The sequence below is a fragment of the Lycium barbarum genome, chromosome 9, assembly GCF_019175385.1.
Source record: "Lycium barbarum isolate Lr01 chromosome 9, ASM1917538v2, whole genome shotgun sequence".
Lineage (NCBI taxonomy): Eukaryota > Viridiplantae > Streptophyta > Magnoliopsida > Solanales > Solanaceae > Lycium > Lycium barbarum.
The window spans coordinates 14,774,126-14,788,116 of NC_083345.1; the positions used below are offsets into that span (position 1 = coordinate 14,774,126).

Consider the following 13,991-nt stretch of genomic DNA (forward strand, 5'->3'; position numbering starts at 1 on the left):
AATAAAGAAGGCAATAACAAACCAATCCACCAGAGAAACAAACCAATCTATCAACCAGAGAAACTATGTACTAACAGGACAAGACCTCAAAACTATTTGTTATCGGACATTATAATCGGACAGCGATGATGCAACTGCTCGGATCAAAAGAACGACGCACAATTGCAAACAACCGATCTCATGTCATCTATAAATAACCTTAGGACGCAGCATAAATTCAGCATCATCGGCTATTACCTTATAGTCATTTGTTAAGCATATTGATTACTTTTCACAACCACCTAATACTACACATTCAATTAACATCAGAAATACAACCTGCTGTTTTGCGTAGCAAGAAAGCAGGATAAAAGTCAGAATTAGGAATTAACACACACATAAAGCTACCATTAAAGGTTAGTGATTACTGATTACAAGCCATATAAAAAGAAATTTAGATTGGGTCATCATATCAGTTGTCACCAGTTTAGAAGCATGTTATGTCTATCGGTAGTACGCTTGCTGGTAAGCTGGGGCCATACCATTGCCATAGCCTCCGTATGGAGAGTAGTTCACTGGTGTGCCTGGATATGGAGCAGCTTCTGGGGAGTAAGGATAAGGTGGGCTCCGGCTACCGTAGATGGCTGGTGGGGCCGCATATGCTGGAACCGCAGCGGGGTATTGGGTGTGTTGTGGAGACCTAACAAATGCTGGAACTGCAGCGGGGTATTGGGTGTGTGGTGGAGACCTAATAGGGAAAGATGAGACATAGGCATTTGTTGAACGGCCTGCTTTAGCAGGAGGCATAGGACCATTATTACTCGCTCTCGTTCTTTTATTTGCTGGTACAGCAGCTGGTGACCTCTTTTTCTCATTATTCCTCGGCTTCTCCAACTGCTCAAGTTGCTTCTTAAGGTTGTCTGGTGGAAATTCAGCTTCAAGCTTGTATTCTTCAATGCACTTGAGAACAGAACGAATTGCCGATTGCTCTTTTTTGGCAGCAAAGTGCTGTTAAACATGCAAAAGCAATAAGTAATTTAGAATAACAAATAGTGTCTTATCATTCTATAGATAACCCTCATGCTTCTTTTGTCGCAATAAACTTAATGTACTGGACGGCATACACCATAACAGCATTAAAGTTTCATAACAACCTTTGAGCTTAGAGCTCAATGGCATCTAATGTGTCGCATATCAGGACAGACATGGTGCGAGAGAAGCTAAGATCTCTCCCATTATTATGTCGACCACTTAGGCAACACTTGACTGACTATGTCTAGACCCTCTAGTCTCAACAAGCACAAACAGAAGCATGCAAAACTTGGCGAAGCTGCGGACCAAATTATTATTTTTTTTAAAAAAAAACACCATCACTGAACCTGATGGCATCGTTGACAGGGAGAGAATAGCAGAAAGAGACAGAGACAAACATAGCCAACTACCACTATTGTAGGACAAGACAATCTGGAAAATAGTTTTGAACAAGATGCAGTAAAGCTAGAAGTGATATAAAGAACAGGAGAAAAGGAATTGGATGATACCGCAGCTCGCCCGGAATTATTTGGATCTTCCAGTATTGCCGCAGCAGCTTTTTTCGCATCCTTTAGAAAAGCTTTCAGAAGGGGAACAGGAGGGAACTTATCTGCAAGTCCAACTTCATAAGTGAAATGTACAGCATCAACTTGCTGTCCCCGGCTGATTAATTCTTCAATCATTTCTGCATACAAAATAACAGAAGATTACATATCAAGAATCATTTCTTAGAGAAATATAGACAAAAATGAAAACTGTAAGCATATATAAGGTACGGTGACAATCCGTAAGCCACACATACCTACAGCCAAACAAAAACCATTAAGATGACATACAAATATGAAAGCAGCTAGATCAGAGAAAAGAGAGATGCACTGGATATCCCAAAAGCAGGTTTCAAGGACATGAGCAACAAATTATTAACCCAGAAAGGTTAGATTTAGATCCCGCTGTCAACATGTTCTCATTGTGTTCCTTTCACAGTCTAATACAAAAAAGGGAGGACTACGGAATAATATTTCATGCACCATACTTTACAAAAAGAACTACAGAAAGAACCTTAACTCATGAGACTAGTCTAGCACCTCTTTGCTTCGCCTCATTTCACAGTTCATTTTCATCACCTACGCCTCAATCCAAAAGATATATTTTGTTTCTAAAGATTCCACAATAAGAAACCAAACCAAATTCATCTAATTAAAAAGCACTTTCAATATGGTGAAGCAAACTAAAGCATTTAACTCAAGTAGCATACTGTTCTAGGACACGACAACTGCACACATTATCAAAAAAGCAACCAACGTTGTAACCAATCTAATAGATCAACTAGTCCAAAGAACAAATGGCTACTTAACAAATGGCTATCTATCCTACCAATTTCCAAAAGAATAGACACTGTGCTTCCACAGAAGCAGCAAAGGAAAGCATGTTTTTACAATGCAATGAAGGACAAAGGAGAAGAAGCTGGATAAGTAGGCTTTGAAGTCTTAATGCTAAAAAATTTCAAACTCAGCATGGCAAGAACGCAACTCCCTTTAACAACATGTCACTTAAGAGAGACCTCAAAGCACTAGGTGAACTCTGCTAAGACAGCTTCACTTGTTTTAGATGTTTATTTTGAAAATACAGAATTCAAACTCAAACACAAACACATCAATTGAAGTTCCAAGACAAGGAGATGGCCAGCCAGGACGGGACAACTAAATACCAAATGGGACTCTCATTAATATTGAAGATAAGATCTATCTCATACAGTTCACAGTGAAGTCCACCACACAAGCAGAATGCTCTCAAATTACAACAGTTTAGCAAAACGTATTAGCACAAAAACGGGTAAAAAAATTATTAACATAAAACAAAAGACCATTTATCCCATGACTTAGCTAGGAGACACCCTCAGAAGCTGCTCTGCCATTCAAACAAGCAGCAGTACAATATTTCCCTTGCAAAGACCGACTTCTCTTGTCTAATAATGGCCCTTATATAGTGAGATTTACTAATACCAAAAGTCGATACCAGTATGAAGCTTCAAGAAAACATCCCATAACGAACTCTAACTCAGGAAATGAAAGAACAAAAAGGTAAATGATAATATCCCACTACATGGTCACTCAATTCAAAGCTACTAAGAAGCTAAATTTCCAAATTAACCAGACCTTTTTCAACTTCAAACCTACTCATAAGCACACTTAAATTCCCCAGAAATCAGAACAGATCAACAATAACAAGAATTTACTGTCTTACTTCCAAGCTACTTATCCATTTCAGCAAAACATAAGACCATGGAAGACATATTACTCCTATTTTTCAAACCCAAAACAACAACATAAACAACATAGTATAACATAACACAAGAATTTACCAGGCATTTTATCACCAAGACCAAGAGATATAGCCAATTTAGGCATCTGTTTCCTCCAAGCAGAGCCAACAACAAGTTTCCTATACAAATCAAAATCCTCATCTTTCACAACACCAAAAGTGACCAAATGTTGCAAGAAAGTATGCACATCAGGTGTCTTAACATTCTCAATCCCACCTCTTTCATCCAAACTCTTCTTCCATATCTCAGCTATCTCATTAGCCTTATCTTTCACACTTGGTGTCACCAATTTCCTCTCATTACCCAATACAGGATCCATCATAACTGGTATCAATGACTCCAACATCAACACACAAGCCCACCCCAAATCATTATTCCTCTCATTTTCCCTTTTATCCTCTGGAAACACTGATGATATTGTTTCCAACACAAATCTTGGTGGATCCACACATTCTTCTAAAGCTTTAGGTATTTCAACCCTTAAAGAATCCAAATCTTTCTTTTTCACAATCAAGAACTTCCAAAAACTTGTTGAATCCATCTTAACACAAAAACTCTTCAATTTTAACAACAACCCATTACTGTCATCCACTTCAGGTTGTTCTAAACCATCATTTAAGGCTAAAATTGCAGCTTTCTTGTTTTCAACAACTTTTTGTAAAGCAATTGAGAGGGTTTCATTCATTGAAGTCTCACGATGTTCCAGAACTTGGAGAGATTGTTTGGTTTGGGAATCTAGGGTTTGGATTTTGGACTTTAAAGATTCGGATTTTTTAAGGATGTCTTGTTCAAGTGAAGTGAAGTGATCAGAGAGTTCTTTCCATAAAAGTGTGCAACTTGTCATTAAGGATGTTTGTCGTTGGAACTCATCGAAACTCGGTGGTGGTGACACCGAGTCCAGTTCGCCCGGATCGGCGAGAGAACCCATAATTTTGGTGGAGAGGAAATTGGAAACCCTAATTTGAGAGGGGAATTGGGGAATTTGGGGGAAGGGGACAAAGTTTTGGGGTTTGGTGGCTGATGATTCATAAAGTTTAAGGTTAAGGGAAACAGGTTGGGTGCTTTTGTCCCATATTACTTGGTCCACTTTAAAAAATTATAAATAAAATAAAAGCGTGTTTTTAGAGCTTGTTTAAATGGATTAGCTTATAAGTTATTTTTAACTTTTTCAGAATGTTTGATAAAATAAAATAAAAAATGTTTAAAATAAACTAAAAACAAGAAGGTGGGGACCTCAACATTTTTTTGTTTGGGTTAAAAGTTATTTTAATTTGACCAACGTCTTTACTTTTTTATCTCTTATACTTTCTTCTAATTTCAATATTATCCTCACTATTAAAAATCCTAAACTATCATCTTTCTCTTTCAACAATTTATTTTCAACTTCAACACTTTTATCTAAACACGTAACTGTTTATTTACAAAATAACTTTTAGCACTTAAAAAGTATTTTAATTATTTATGCTTAAAAGTCATTTTTTAAGCTAATCCAAACGGGCTTTTACTACTCCCTCTGTTCACTTTTACTTATGCAATATTCTAAAAATATATTTTTATTTTCACTTGTCACTTTTAGCATATCAAGGGAAGATAATTTTTTTTCCTGTTTACCCATATTATTAATTGCTCATTTCAAATTATTTTTCAAGTCTACTAATATTATACACCAATTAATATGAGCATCGTGGTAAATTACTTTTATTTCTCTTCAATTAATTACATTCTAATCAATATTGGTTACTTAATAAAACAATTAATGTTAAGTTCAAAGTAGGAAAAACTTACTTAATTTTATCTTAATTTTGCAAATGGACAAGTATTTTGAGACAAATATTTATAGCAGTGTGGACAATTAATATGGGAAGTCGGGAGTACTATCTTTCATTCATTTTACTTGTTGTGGTTACTAAAAATAACAGGTTAAAAATATTTAGTATCATTGTAAAAAATCAAAAAAAATAATTAATTGTTATTCCCTCCGTCTCATTTTAACTATAGTACTATCCTTTTCGGTTTGTCCTAAAAAATGTATCATTTGCTATATTAAGTTTTACCGTTCCAACATTTTATATGACAAGTTTAAAATCATTTAACGGACTACACACATTGTTAATTTAAGACGAAAATTTCAAAAGTCTTCCTTTAATTTTTAAACGGAAAAGGTTCAAAAATACCCCTGAACTATTGAAAAAGGCTCATAAATACCCTCCTTCCACCTTTTGGTCTAAAAATACCCTTAAGGTTTGTTTTTGGCTCAAATATACCCCTCAAACTAACAAAGTTAAAGTTAACTCTTTTAAAAAGCCAAATGGCATTTTGTGATTGGACACATATATTATTTAATTTAAAAATTAAAAAATATGAACAAAACTGTTTTTTTTTTTTGCATTTCGTGAATTAATCAACGAATTTTTTTTTTTGCATTTCGTGAATAAAAAAATGAAATAGGAAATTATAATTTTTTTTTTGCATTTCGTGTATTGAAAAATGAAATAGGATAAAAAAAAATAATTTTGTTCATATAAAAACAAAATTGGAAAATATATTTTGTCCAATTTTCCAATTTCGTTTTTATATGAACGAAAAAAAAAATTATCCTATTTCGTTTTTATATGAACGAATTTTTTTTTTATCCTATTTCGTTTTTTAATACACGAAATGCAAAAAAAATTATAATTTCCTATTTCGTTTTTTTATTCACGAAATGCAAAAAAAAACATATTTCGTTGATTAATTCACGAAATGCAAAAAAAAATAAAAACAGTTTCGTTCATATTTTTAAATTTTTTAGTTTTTAATTTTTAAGTTTCCACACAATTTTTTTAAAACAAATATGTAAATTACGGAATTTTATTATTGACAATTTTTTTTTTAAATCTGGAATTTTAAATTACTGGAAATTTATTATTGGCAATTTTTTTTTAAATTTGGATTTTTTTTTTAAATTTGGATTTTTTTTTTAAATTACGGAATTTTATTATTGACCAATTACAAATTGCCATTTGGCTTTTTAAAAGAGTTAATTTTAACTTGTTAGTTTGAGGGGTATATTTGAGCCAAAAACAAACCTTAAGGGTATTGTTAGACCTAAAAGGTGGATGGAAGGGTATTTTTAGACCAAAAGGTGGAAGGAGGGTATTTATGAGCCTTTTTCAATAGTTCAGGGGTATTTTTGGACCTTTTCCGATTTTTAAATTTTATGACACTTAAACTAAAAAACTTAAATTGAGATGGAAGTAGTAGTTTACTTTCCACTGTCACTCTTAGTCAATATATGTGGAGAAACAAGAATTTGATTTTTAAAAAAATAGTATCAAAATGAGATCAAAGAATAAAGAACGTTAATTGAGTCAAATTAAACTTTTAATTAATGTTTTCTTAGGAGAACTAAAAAGAAAAAGAAAAAAAGAACATAAAACGTAAAATAGACCTTAGAAAAGGTGCCCATGGTTGAATTAATTTAATATTGGGGAAGGGGACAAAGTTCGTTTGGGGTTTGGTGGGTGATGATAAAGTTAAGGTTAGGGGAAATAGTGATGAGATGATGACGTGGACGAGAGAATGGAAGTTTCTATTTTTCACCAGAGGGAAAATCCTTGATCTTTATGTACAGTAGGATAACAATCAATTGAACATGAGATAAAGGTCAAAGACGCATTTAAAGTATCTCTCTCTCTTTTTTTTTCTTTTTTTCCCCCTACCTAAATTATTAAATATTTATATTATTCTGTTAAATTAACACTAAATATTTATCAAAACACATCTCATAACTGACTAGATAAAGTGTTTGAATACAATAGCTAAAAGGCTCATAGTAGCTTAATTTACCCATAAACTTTAGCAACGTGATAACTGATTCATTAATCTCGAGGTGTGTTACGATTGATGATAGTTCAGGTTGAGAACTTGCAAAAAAAAAAAATTTTAGCGCGATAACATACCGTTCAAAATTAGATGGATAATCGATCGTTTTATTATCTCTCCACTTAAATGTTGTTTTTATTTGCTGCAATTTTCGAACTCATGGTATACGCCATACACCTTCATAATTAGACTAAAGTCCCGACGACTCACAGGTAAATATTAAAATAAATTTGTATGTGTCCTGACTACTTATTTATAATTTAATTTGCATCATTAAATTATAAATAAGTTCTATATATATATTTTTTTAAGTTCTATATTCTTGAATGTAAAAAGATTGTTTAAACTAATACATCACCTAAAAATTAATTACGGGTAAGTTCTCTTAAAATGATGGGTTCGTAATCTAAAAAATAAGATAAGTTAGTACCAGTTATAATAATTAAAATGATCTGATAAAGATAATTTACATTAACAATATTAATTATGATAGTAATTTTATACCATTATTTTTCCCGAAATTACTCACACCGTCACACGTGCCTGGGGAATGGTTAGGTGGAGTGTTTCTTAAGGATGATGACTCATGGGGTTTCAGAAGTAACAATCTTATCGTTTTGTTTTGTTTCTTTTCGTTATTTTATTTGGTTATTTGTCTGTCTCATTTACATTTAAGAATTGATTGTATATTTTTTTATTTTATTTTTGTATCTCCATCAAAGGTTTGACAACTGCCAGGATGTATACAGTGTAGGAGTCAAGTGTGTACAAATTCCAATTCCAACGTGTTTATCCAACTTAATTTTCTTCACACCCTTGTCAACTATGAGACAAAGACGAAACACAGATTTATGGAGTTTTATAACATTGTGAATTTGTGATAAATATTGAAATTTAACTTTATTATAAACTCTCTCAAGGTATTAACAAATACTTGAGCAAATATCCATATGAAAAGTTTTGAAGAAATTCCAACATGAGATATAGGCTTCAACGTTGAATAATCGTCTTATCAGCTGATACTAATGCCGCTTTTAGCTGCATATCAATCCAGAATAAGTTTCACTTTATGAAAGCAAAAAGATATTACTAGTAAATAATTTTCCAATTCTATTTTTACTCCAATAAATAAGTTATACATTTTTAAAAATGTCTTTCAACAACTATTGTTCATTTAAAAAAGAGATAAAGACAAAACACTTGTGAATTCCCATTTGGGATGTGGAATTCATTAGGATATAGGAGTCAAATTAATTTGAATTTGTATCGGAAGTTGGAGACAAAGAATTTTCTATCAAAGACAATCTAATTTTCAGGATTTAAATTCGAGATCTCTGATTAATGACCATCTTTATATAACCTCTAATGTTCGACGAATAAGTTCAAATATATTCACCACTCTCATGAAAAATAGTAGTTATAAATGGTAAAGAGTCGTCGCATCGGGTACTAAAAAGGATGGAGATCTTTTTATTTGGCGTTGGCAAGATTCATTACTTTACATAAATTAACAAGAAGGCTTATTACATAGTATGTCTTTTAAATTTGTAAGGATATTCTATTTAGACACTCGAATTAAAGTTATTTTAATTGAACACCTCAATTCCTAATAAAGTGTTCTAATTAGATATTGCGCGTATTTTCATTCATCTATTAAATAGTTAAATTAATTACTTAACTATATAAATATCTCATTTTCTGTAAATATACTTATCAACCTCAAATTCAATTAAATAATGCTTCGTTCAAATATTTAAATGAAATATCTTGAAAAATTTAAGAGGCTGACTACATATTTGAATTCTAAAAAAGAAAGGAAATGACTACTAGAGATCACACAAACATGAACAAAAGTGTCTTATCTTAAGTGTTGCAGGACTAGTACTTATAGTAAGTAGATAGGATAAGAGACATGATTTCGTATGGTGAGCAATGGAAGCAAAGATACTAAAGATATTTACACTATGTACTGCTAGTCTGCTACTATGGGGGCATGTGAGGTGGAGTCGTAAAGGAGGAGAATGACACCTGTTTGTATAGTTAGTGGGAAAAATAAGAGAGAATTTTCTCGGAAACCGAAGAAGAGGAGAGAAAAGCAAAAGCATAATAAGGAAAGAAAAGAAGAAAAAAAAGCCTGAGAAAGTGGCAAGTGGGAGAGTCGGTGAAAGTGGGGGCCAGTAAAATCTGAGCCCATCTCACATGGGTAGCATAGGCATAGATAGGAGTAAGTCAGGATAAAGTAAAGTTATTTGCCGGCTTTCAAAACACTCTTATCCTATCCCACTTACCCTATAATACCTATATCCATAGGGTGCCTAACTTCCCTGTTTCTACAGTTAAGTTTGGGTTTGTGTGACAACGCTGAAATACCTACTGCTCTTCTATTCGAATTCATTTAAAAGGATATGTTAAAGTTTTTTATCTTAACAAAAGAATTGCTCCTTATGGGAAAATTTTATTTTGTATCATACACAATTAACATTTATTATGTGAGTTTTTTTCCGTCTTATAGGTTAATGAAATCAAATCTTACACTTTTGAATCCACGAGAATAAACACTTTTGACAACAAAAGAATAGTCCTCCTCACAAGGACCAACTCCTTTGAATTTATAAATTTATGAAACAAAAAGAAGTCTCGCATAACTAATTTTAATTTTATATTGTGCAAAATAAAAAAAATAGAAACATTTTTACAAAAATTGAGTTTATTTTCAAGACGCAAAGTGATCAATATCTCTAATTAAGTACTTCTTCTGTCCTCTTTTACTTGTCACGTTTCGCTTCTCGAGAGTCAACTTGATTAATCTTTGGAGCTAAATTAATTTATATTAATTCAATATTTTAAAATTAAAATTTTAGATGTTCGAAAATTATATAAAAAATACTATAAGTTACAATTTTTCTCATATTAATATGATGGAAAAATGCGTCTTAAAATGTTGATAAAAGTTTATGCAGTTTGACTCCCGAGAAACAAAACGTGACAAGTAAAAATTGACGGAGGGAGTATGAAAAATTACTTATATCCCATTCATATTCTATGGCGGTTGTATTTGTACAGTTCATTCCAGTCAGATTCGAACTTTAGCCCAACTTGTTTGTCTAGCAATTTATTGCAAAATGTAAAGATAAGGTTTTAAATATTGAAACAATCATTTCATGCATAAATGAATGGTACTATTCCCATTTTTATAAGAAGATAATAACATTATGAGTTGCTTATTATTCTTATAAAATATTCGCACACATTTGGAGAACATTTAAGTTGGAACTGCAAAAAGAAATTATTTAAAGTACAAAATAAATTAATTTGTCATATTTTCATTAGGATTAGTAAGGTAATGCTCAATTCTCTTTACTTATATTTTATTCTTACCATTAATAATCAAGGTAAGAGTCACTGCAGAACCCGTTAACACTATGGGAGGTAAAAGCCCGGATGAATTCTTTATCTAAAACGAATTATGAAAGTTAAAATTGTTTTTAGATAATTACAGTAATTTTTATAAATTTATTAGAAAAAATCCAATCTATTTTAGCAAAGTTGAAACATTATTTGCAAGCAATGGTTGTTTTGCAATTTGATTCATTATTTCACCTTTAATTTGAAAGAGGGAGTCACAATTAAATTTCATTTGAGAAGTATAGTAATGTATTCACTTAGAAAAACGTTAATTTATTTATCCAACAAAAATTCATATTCAAACTCAACACTTTTAATTTTTCTTTCTTTCAATTATTATTTTAAATACCTTTTTTCTTTTCTTTTATCAGGGTAGAGGGCTAGCCGGGGCAGCGAGGATTTCTTTTTCGTTCTAGGAGTATTATTACCTTTGTGCTTTTGCTTATTTTTAGATCTCTATTATAACTTGGTTGTTTCTTTCTTTCTTTGACTGCATTTTTCGTATTGTATTTTGCTATTACTGCCTATTATTATTATTATTACTATCTTGGCACCTTCCCTTGAGCCGAGGGTCTGTCGGAAACAACCTCCCTACCTTTTAAGGTAGATATAAGGTCTGCGTACACTCTCTCCTCCCCAAACCTCACCTTATGTGATTATACTGGGTATATTGTTGTTGTTGTTGTAATTTTAAATACGTTTTTCTAACTTTAACCAAATATTATCCAAAGAGCGTAAAATAACTTCACTTAAATACATTTTCAATCCCGCTTAAAACTTTCCTTGTCAGTTCCAATAACAAACTCCACGCAATGCAAAGTTGAAACAACTTTTTTCAAGTGGAGTTCTTCTCCAAATGGTCCTCTATAGAGAAAAGTTTTAAGCGTTTACCTATTTGAATTTTGAACTTTGGTAAGATATTTCCCTCATCGGACTAACTTATCTATAATTATTTTAACACTACTGGTATGATATATAAATGTATCAACCAAGATAATTCAGATCTCCTTACTTTTCTAATAAAGAGAGTAAAATCACTTTATACTTTTTTCTTACGCATCCGTCATTTGACCTCTATGGGTGCGCTAGGTCACATCGTCAGTCTCAAACTCAATAAAGAATGAGGATTGTGATAGACTAACAGTCAGCTTGAAAAACCAATTAATCATAAATTTTCATAATACGTGAATGAAAATTCATATAACCGACAACAACTTATTGGGTTAGCGTGTTATTTTATTGTTATTGTGACATTTAATATTCAAAATTTATTGGTATGATTAAATTGCATTCACGCCAGCCACACATAAGACGTATTATAGAGTATAAAACCTTTCTTATCAAGAGACTATTCGTTAAAACCTTTCTTATCAAGAGACTATTCGTTAAAACCTTTCTTATCAAGAGAGTATTCATTTTTGGACTCAGATCCTAAATTAGTTAAAGAGGAAGGAGTTCCAATCATCCTATCACATATACTGATATACAGTACTTTTATTTGGTCGTATAGTACGTGTATCAACGTGGAGTGGAATGATATGAAATGAACACAAGAAAGCAGAAGATAACAGAATGGAACAGGCATGCGCACTGCCTAATGTCCTCTGTCTAATCTACCTTTAGGATAACTGAATAAATAGTATAAAGTTGATGGGATCTTAGGATGAAAAGATACCATTATATTCTAATTTCAGTATGTGGGCATTATTATTACAAGTGCATGTGTTTAACCTTAATTAATTACGCTTCTTCACCTTGACCCTTTGTCGTCTTTTTATAATTCTCATGGACAATAATGATACCCACCAACCATTCTTCTAGCTGCCTAACTTATTTTTCAAATTTCGATCTCCTATTTGGATGTTTGTGTTCTTCATTTCTTTGGTATTGTCATTTTGACCCAATGTCTTGTGAATTCGAACTTTTTGTCAAGCATTCTTTTCTTCTCTCCCTTTTACTCGCGTTGTTGAGTCTCTAACCTTATATGATTAAAACATTGTCACGAAATTTAAATTTTAGTATCTGTTTAAGATATTAAATATTTCTTTTGATTAAACTAAGTAGCTTTGGGACAGTTCCTGGAGTACCCTCATTTCTTTTTAAGCCATAATACATTTCACAATTCCTGGAGTACCCTCATTTCTTTTTAAGCCATAATACATAACAGACCCTCAAACTTAGCCTTAACAGGCAGGTATGTCCTCCAATTTTGGGTATGCACAAGTAGGCAGCTAACTTATATAAAGTTGAACATGTAAATACAAATGCTGATATGACACGTAAATTGAGGTGTCTAGATGATTATTTTGTAAGCTGGAGTGTTCAACTGACAAAGTGGAGACAAGTTGAAATGCCTACTTAAGACACATCCAAAGTTGAAGGGCACACTTACAAGCTGAGATCAAATTTGAGGGCTAATTTATGTATTATGTAATCTTTTAAGCACAGATAATTATTGTATTTTAGAAATTTCATTTTGTCCTCAATCAAAGTTTTCTCCGTTAAAGTGCTTAGTTTTTACAACCAGAAAACCTTTTAAGAGCTAGAACAGAAACTGCAATTAATCCTTTCCATTAATTTTGCGTGACAACATAGACGAGGAATCTTTTAGCTAACAATTTAGTCTCAACGAAAAAAGATAAAATGCCAGATGAATGTCAGTAAAAACTTTAATCAAGGTGATACTATGGACTGAGTCTTATTGTTAATTGATTGATTTGATAAAACACTAAACGCAAGTTCATTTTCCCTATAGTGATTAATAAGCCTAAGCATCCACCAAATCTTTCATTAAATAAAGTCTCCATTCTCAACAAGTTGAAACCGATTGCATTAAGCATGTATCCTATTCACATGGCATTTCAAAAATAAATGAATAAACAGCAGATAAAAACGAGCTCTGCCAAAAACACCACCAAAGAATTGATTCCTTCTTGACCACTAAAGTAAGGAGAGATAAGGCACTTGAGTTTACTTTTGACTGAAAAATATTCCCCTCGACAAAACCCTAGGGAAAAAGAGTCTTATAAACTTCAAAAGGACGTCAAATCTTAGTAACATTACACGCGACAAAATTTTCAAACAAGATCAATGAAATATCTTGCACAGCTACCTTTAAAAGGGAACTCTACTAGATACACAGATCTTAAGGTACTAGATGTTAATCAAGGCTGTAATTGATACTATGCTTCTTGCTTTATATCTTCATATTGGATCTACTTTGCGTGATTACCACATGTATCGTGAATAACTGCTCATTGCCCGACTTGTAACACTCGGTCCTGTCTTTCTCATGATAACTTCCGAGCACAAAAATATGAGCTTAACTTATTAATAAAAGAAAACCATCAAAACATAACGAACAAGATAATGCTGCTGAACCTGAAGA

At 32.3% G+C, this 13,991-nt stretch overlaps 1 protein-coding gene across 1 annotated transcript; it reads right to left on the minus strand.

Moving 5' to 3' along the window:
• Nucleotides 1-264: 264 nt before the first annotated feature.
• Nucleotides 265-4,364, minus strand: LOC132608812 (FRIGIDA-like protein 4a). The gene is made up of 3 exons (XM_060322557.1): nucleotides 3,374-4,364; nucleotides 1,521-1,696; nucleotides 265-987 (listed from the first exon to the last, which is right to left on the minus strand). Exons 1-3 carry the CDS (start codon nucleotides 4,260-4,262, stop codon nucleotides 484-486), a joined length of 1,569 nt encoding a protein of 522 aa, XP_060178540.1. The 5' UTR covers nucleotides 4,263-4,364; the 3' UTR covers nucleotides 265-483.
• Nucleotides 4,365-13,991: the final 9,627 nt, after the last annotated feature.

Bases quoted from the DNA above. Each gene is read 5' to 3' on its own strand.
- LOC132608812 (XM_060322557.1), bottom strand. From the start codon at position 4,262: ATGGGTTCTCTCGCCGATCCGGGCGAACTGGACTCGGTGTCACCACCA. The intron at 1,697-3,373 runs GTAAATTCTTGT...TTTTGTATGCAG, and splicing joins TCTTGGTGATAAAATGCCTG to AAATGATTGAAGAATTAATC. The intron at 988-1,520 runs GTATCATCCAAT...CATGTTTAACAG, and splicing joins ATAATTCCGGGCGAGCTGCG to CACTTTGCTGCCAAAAAAGA.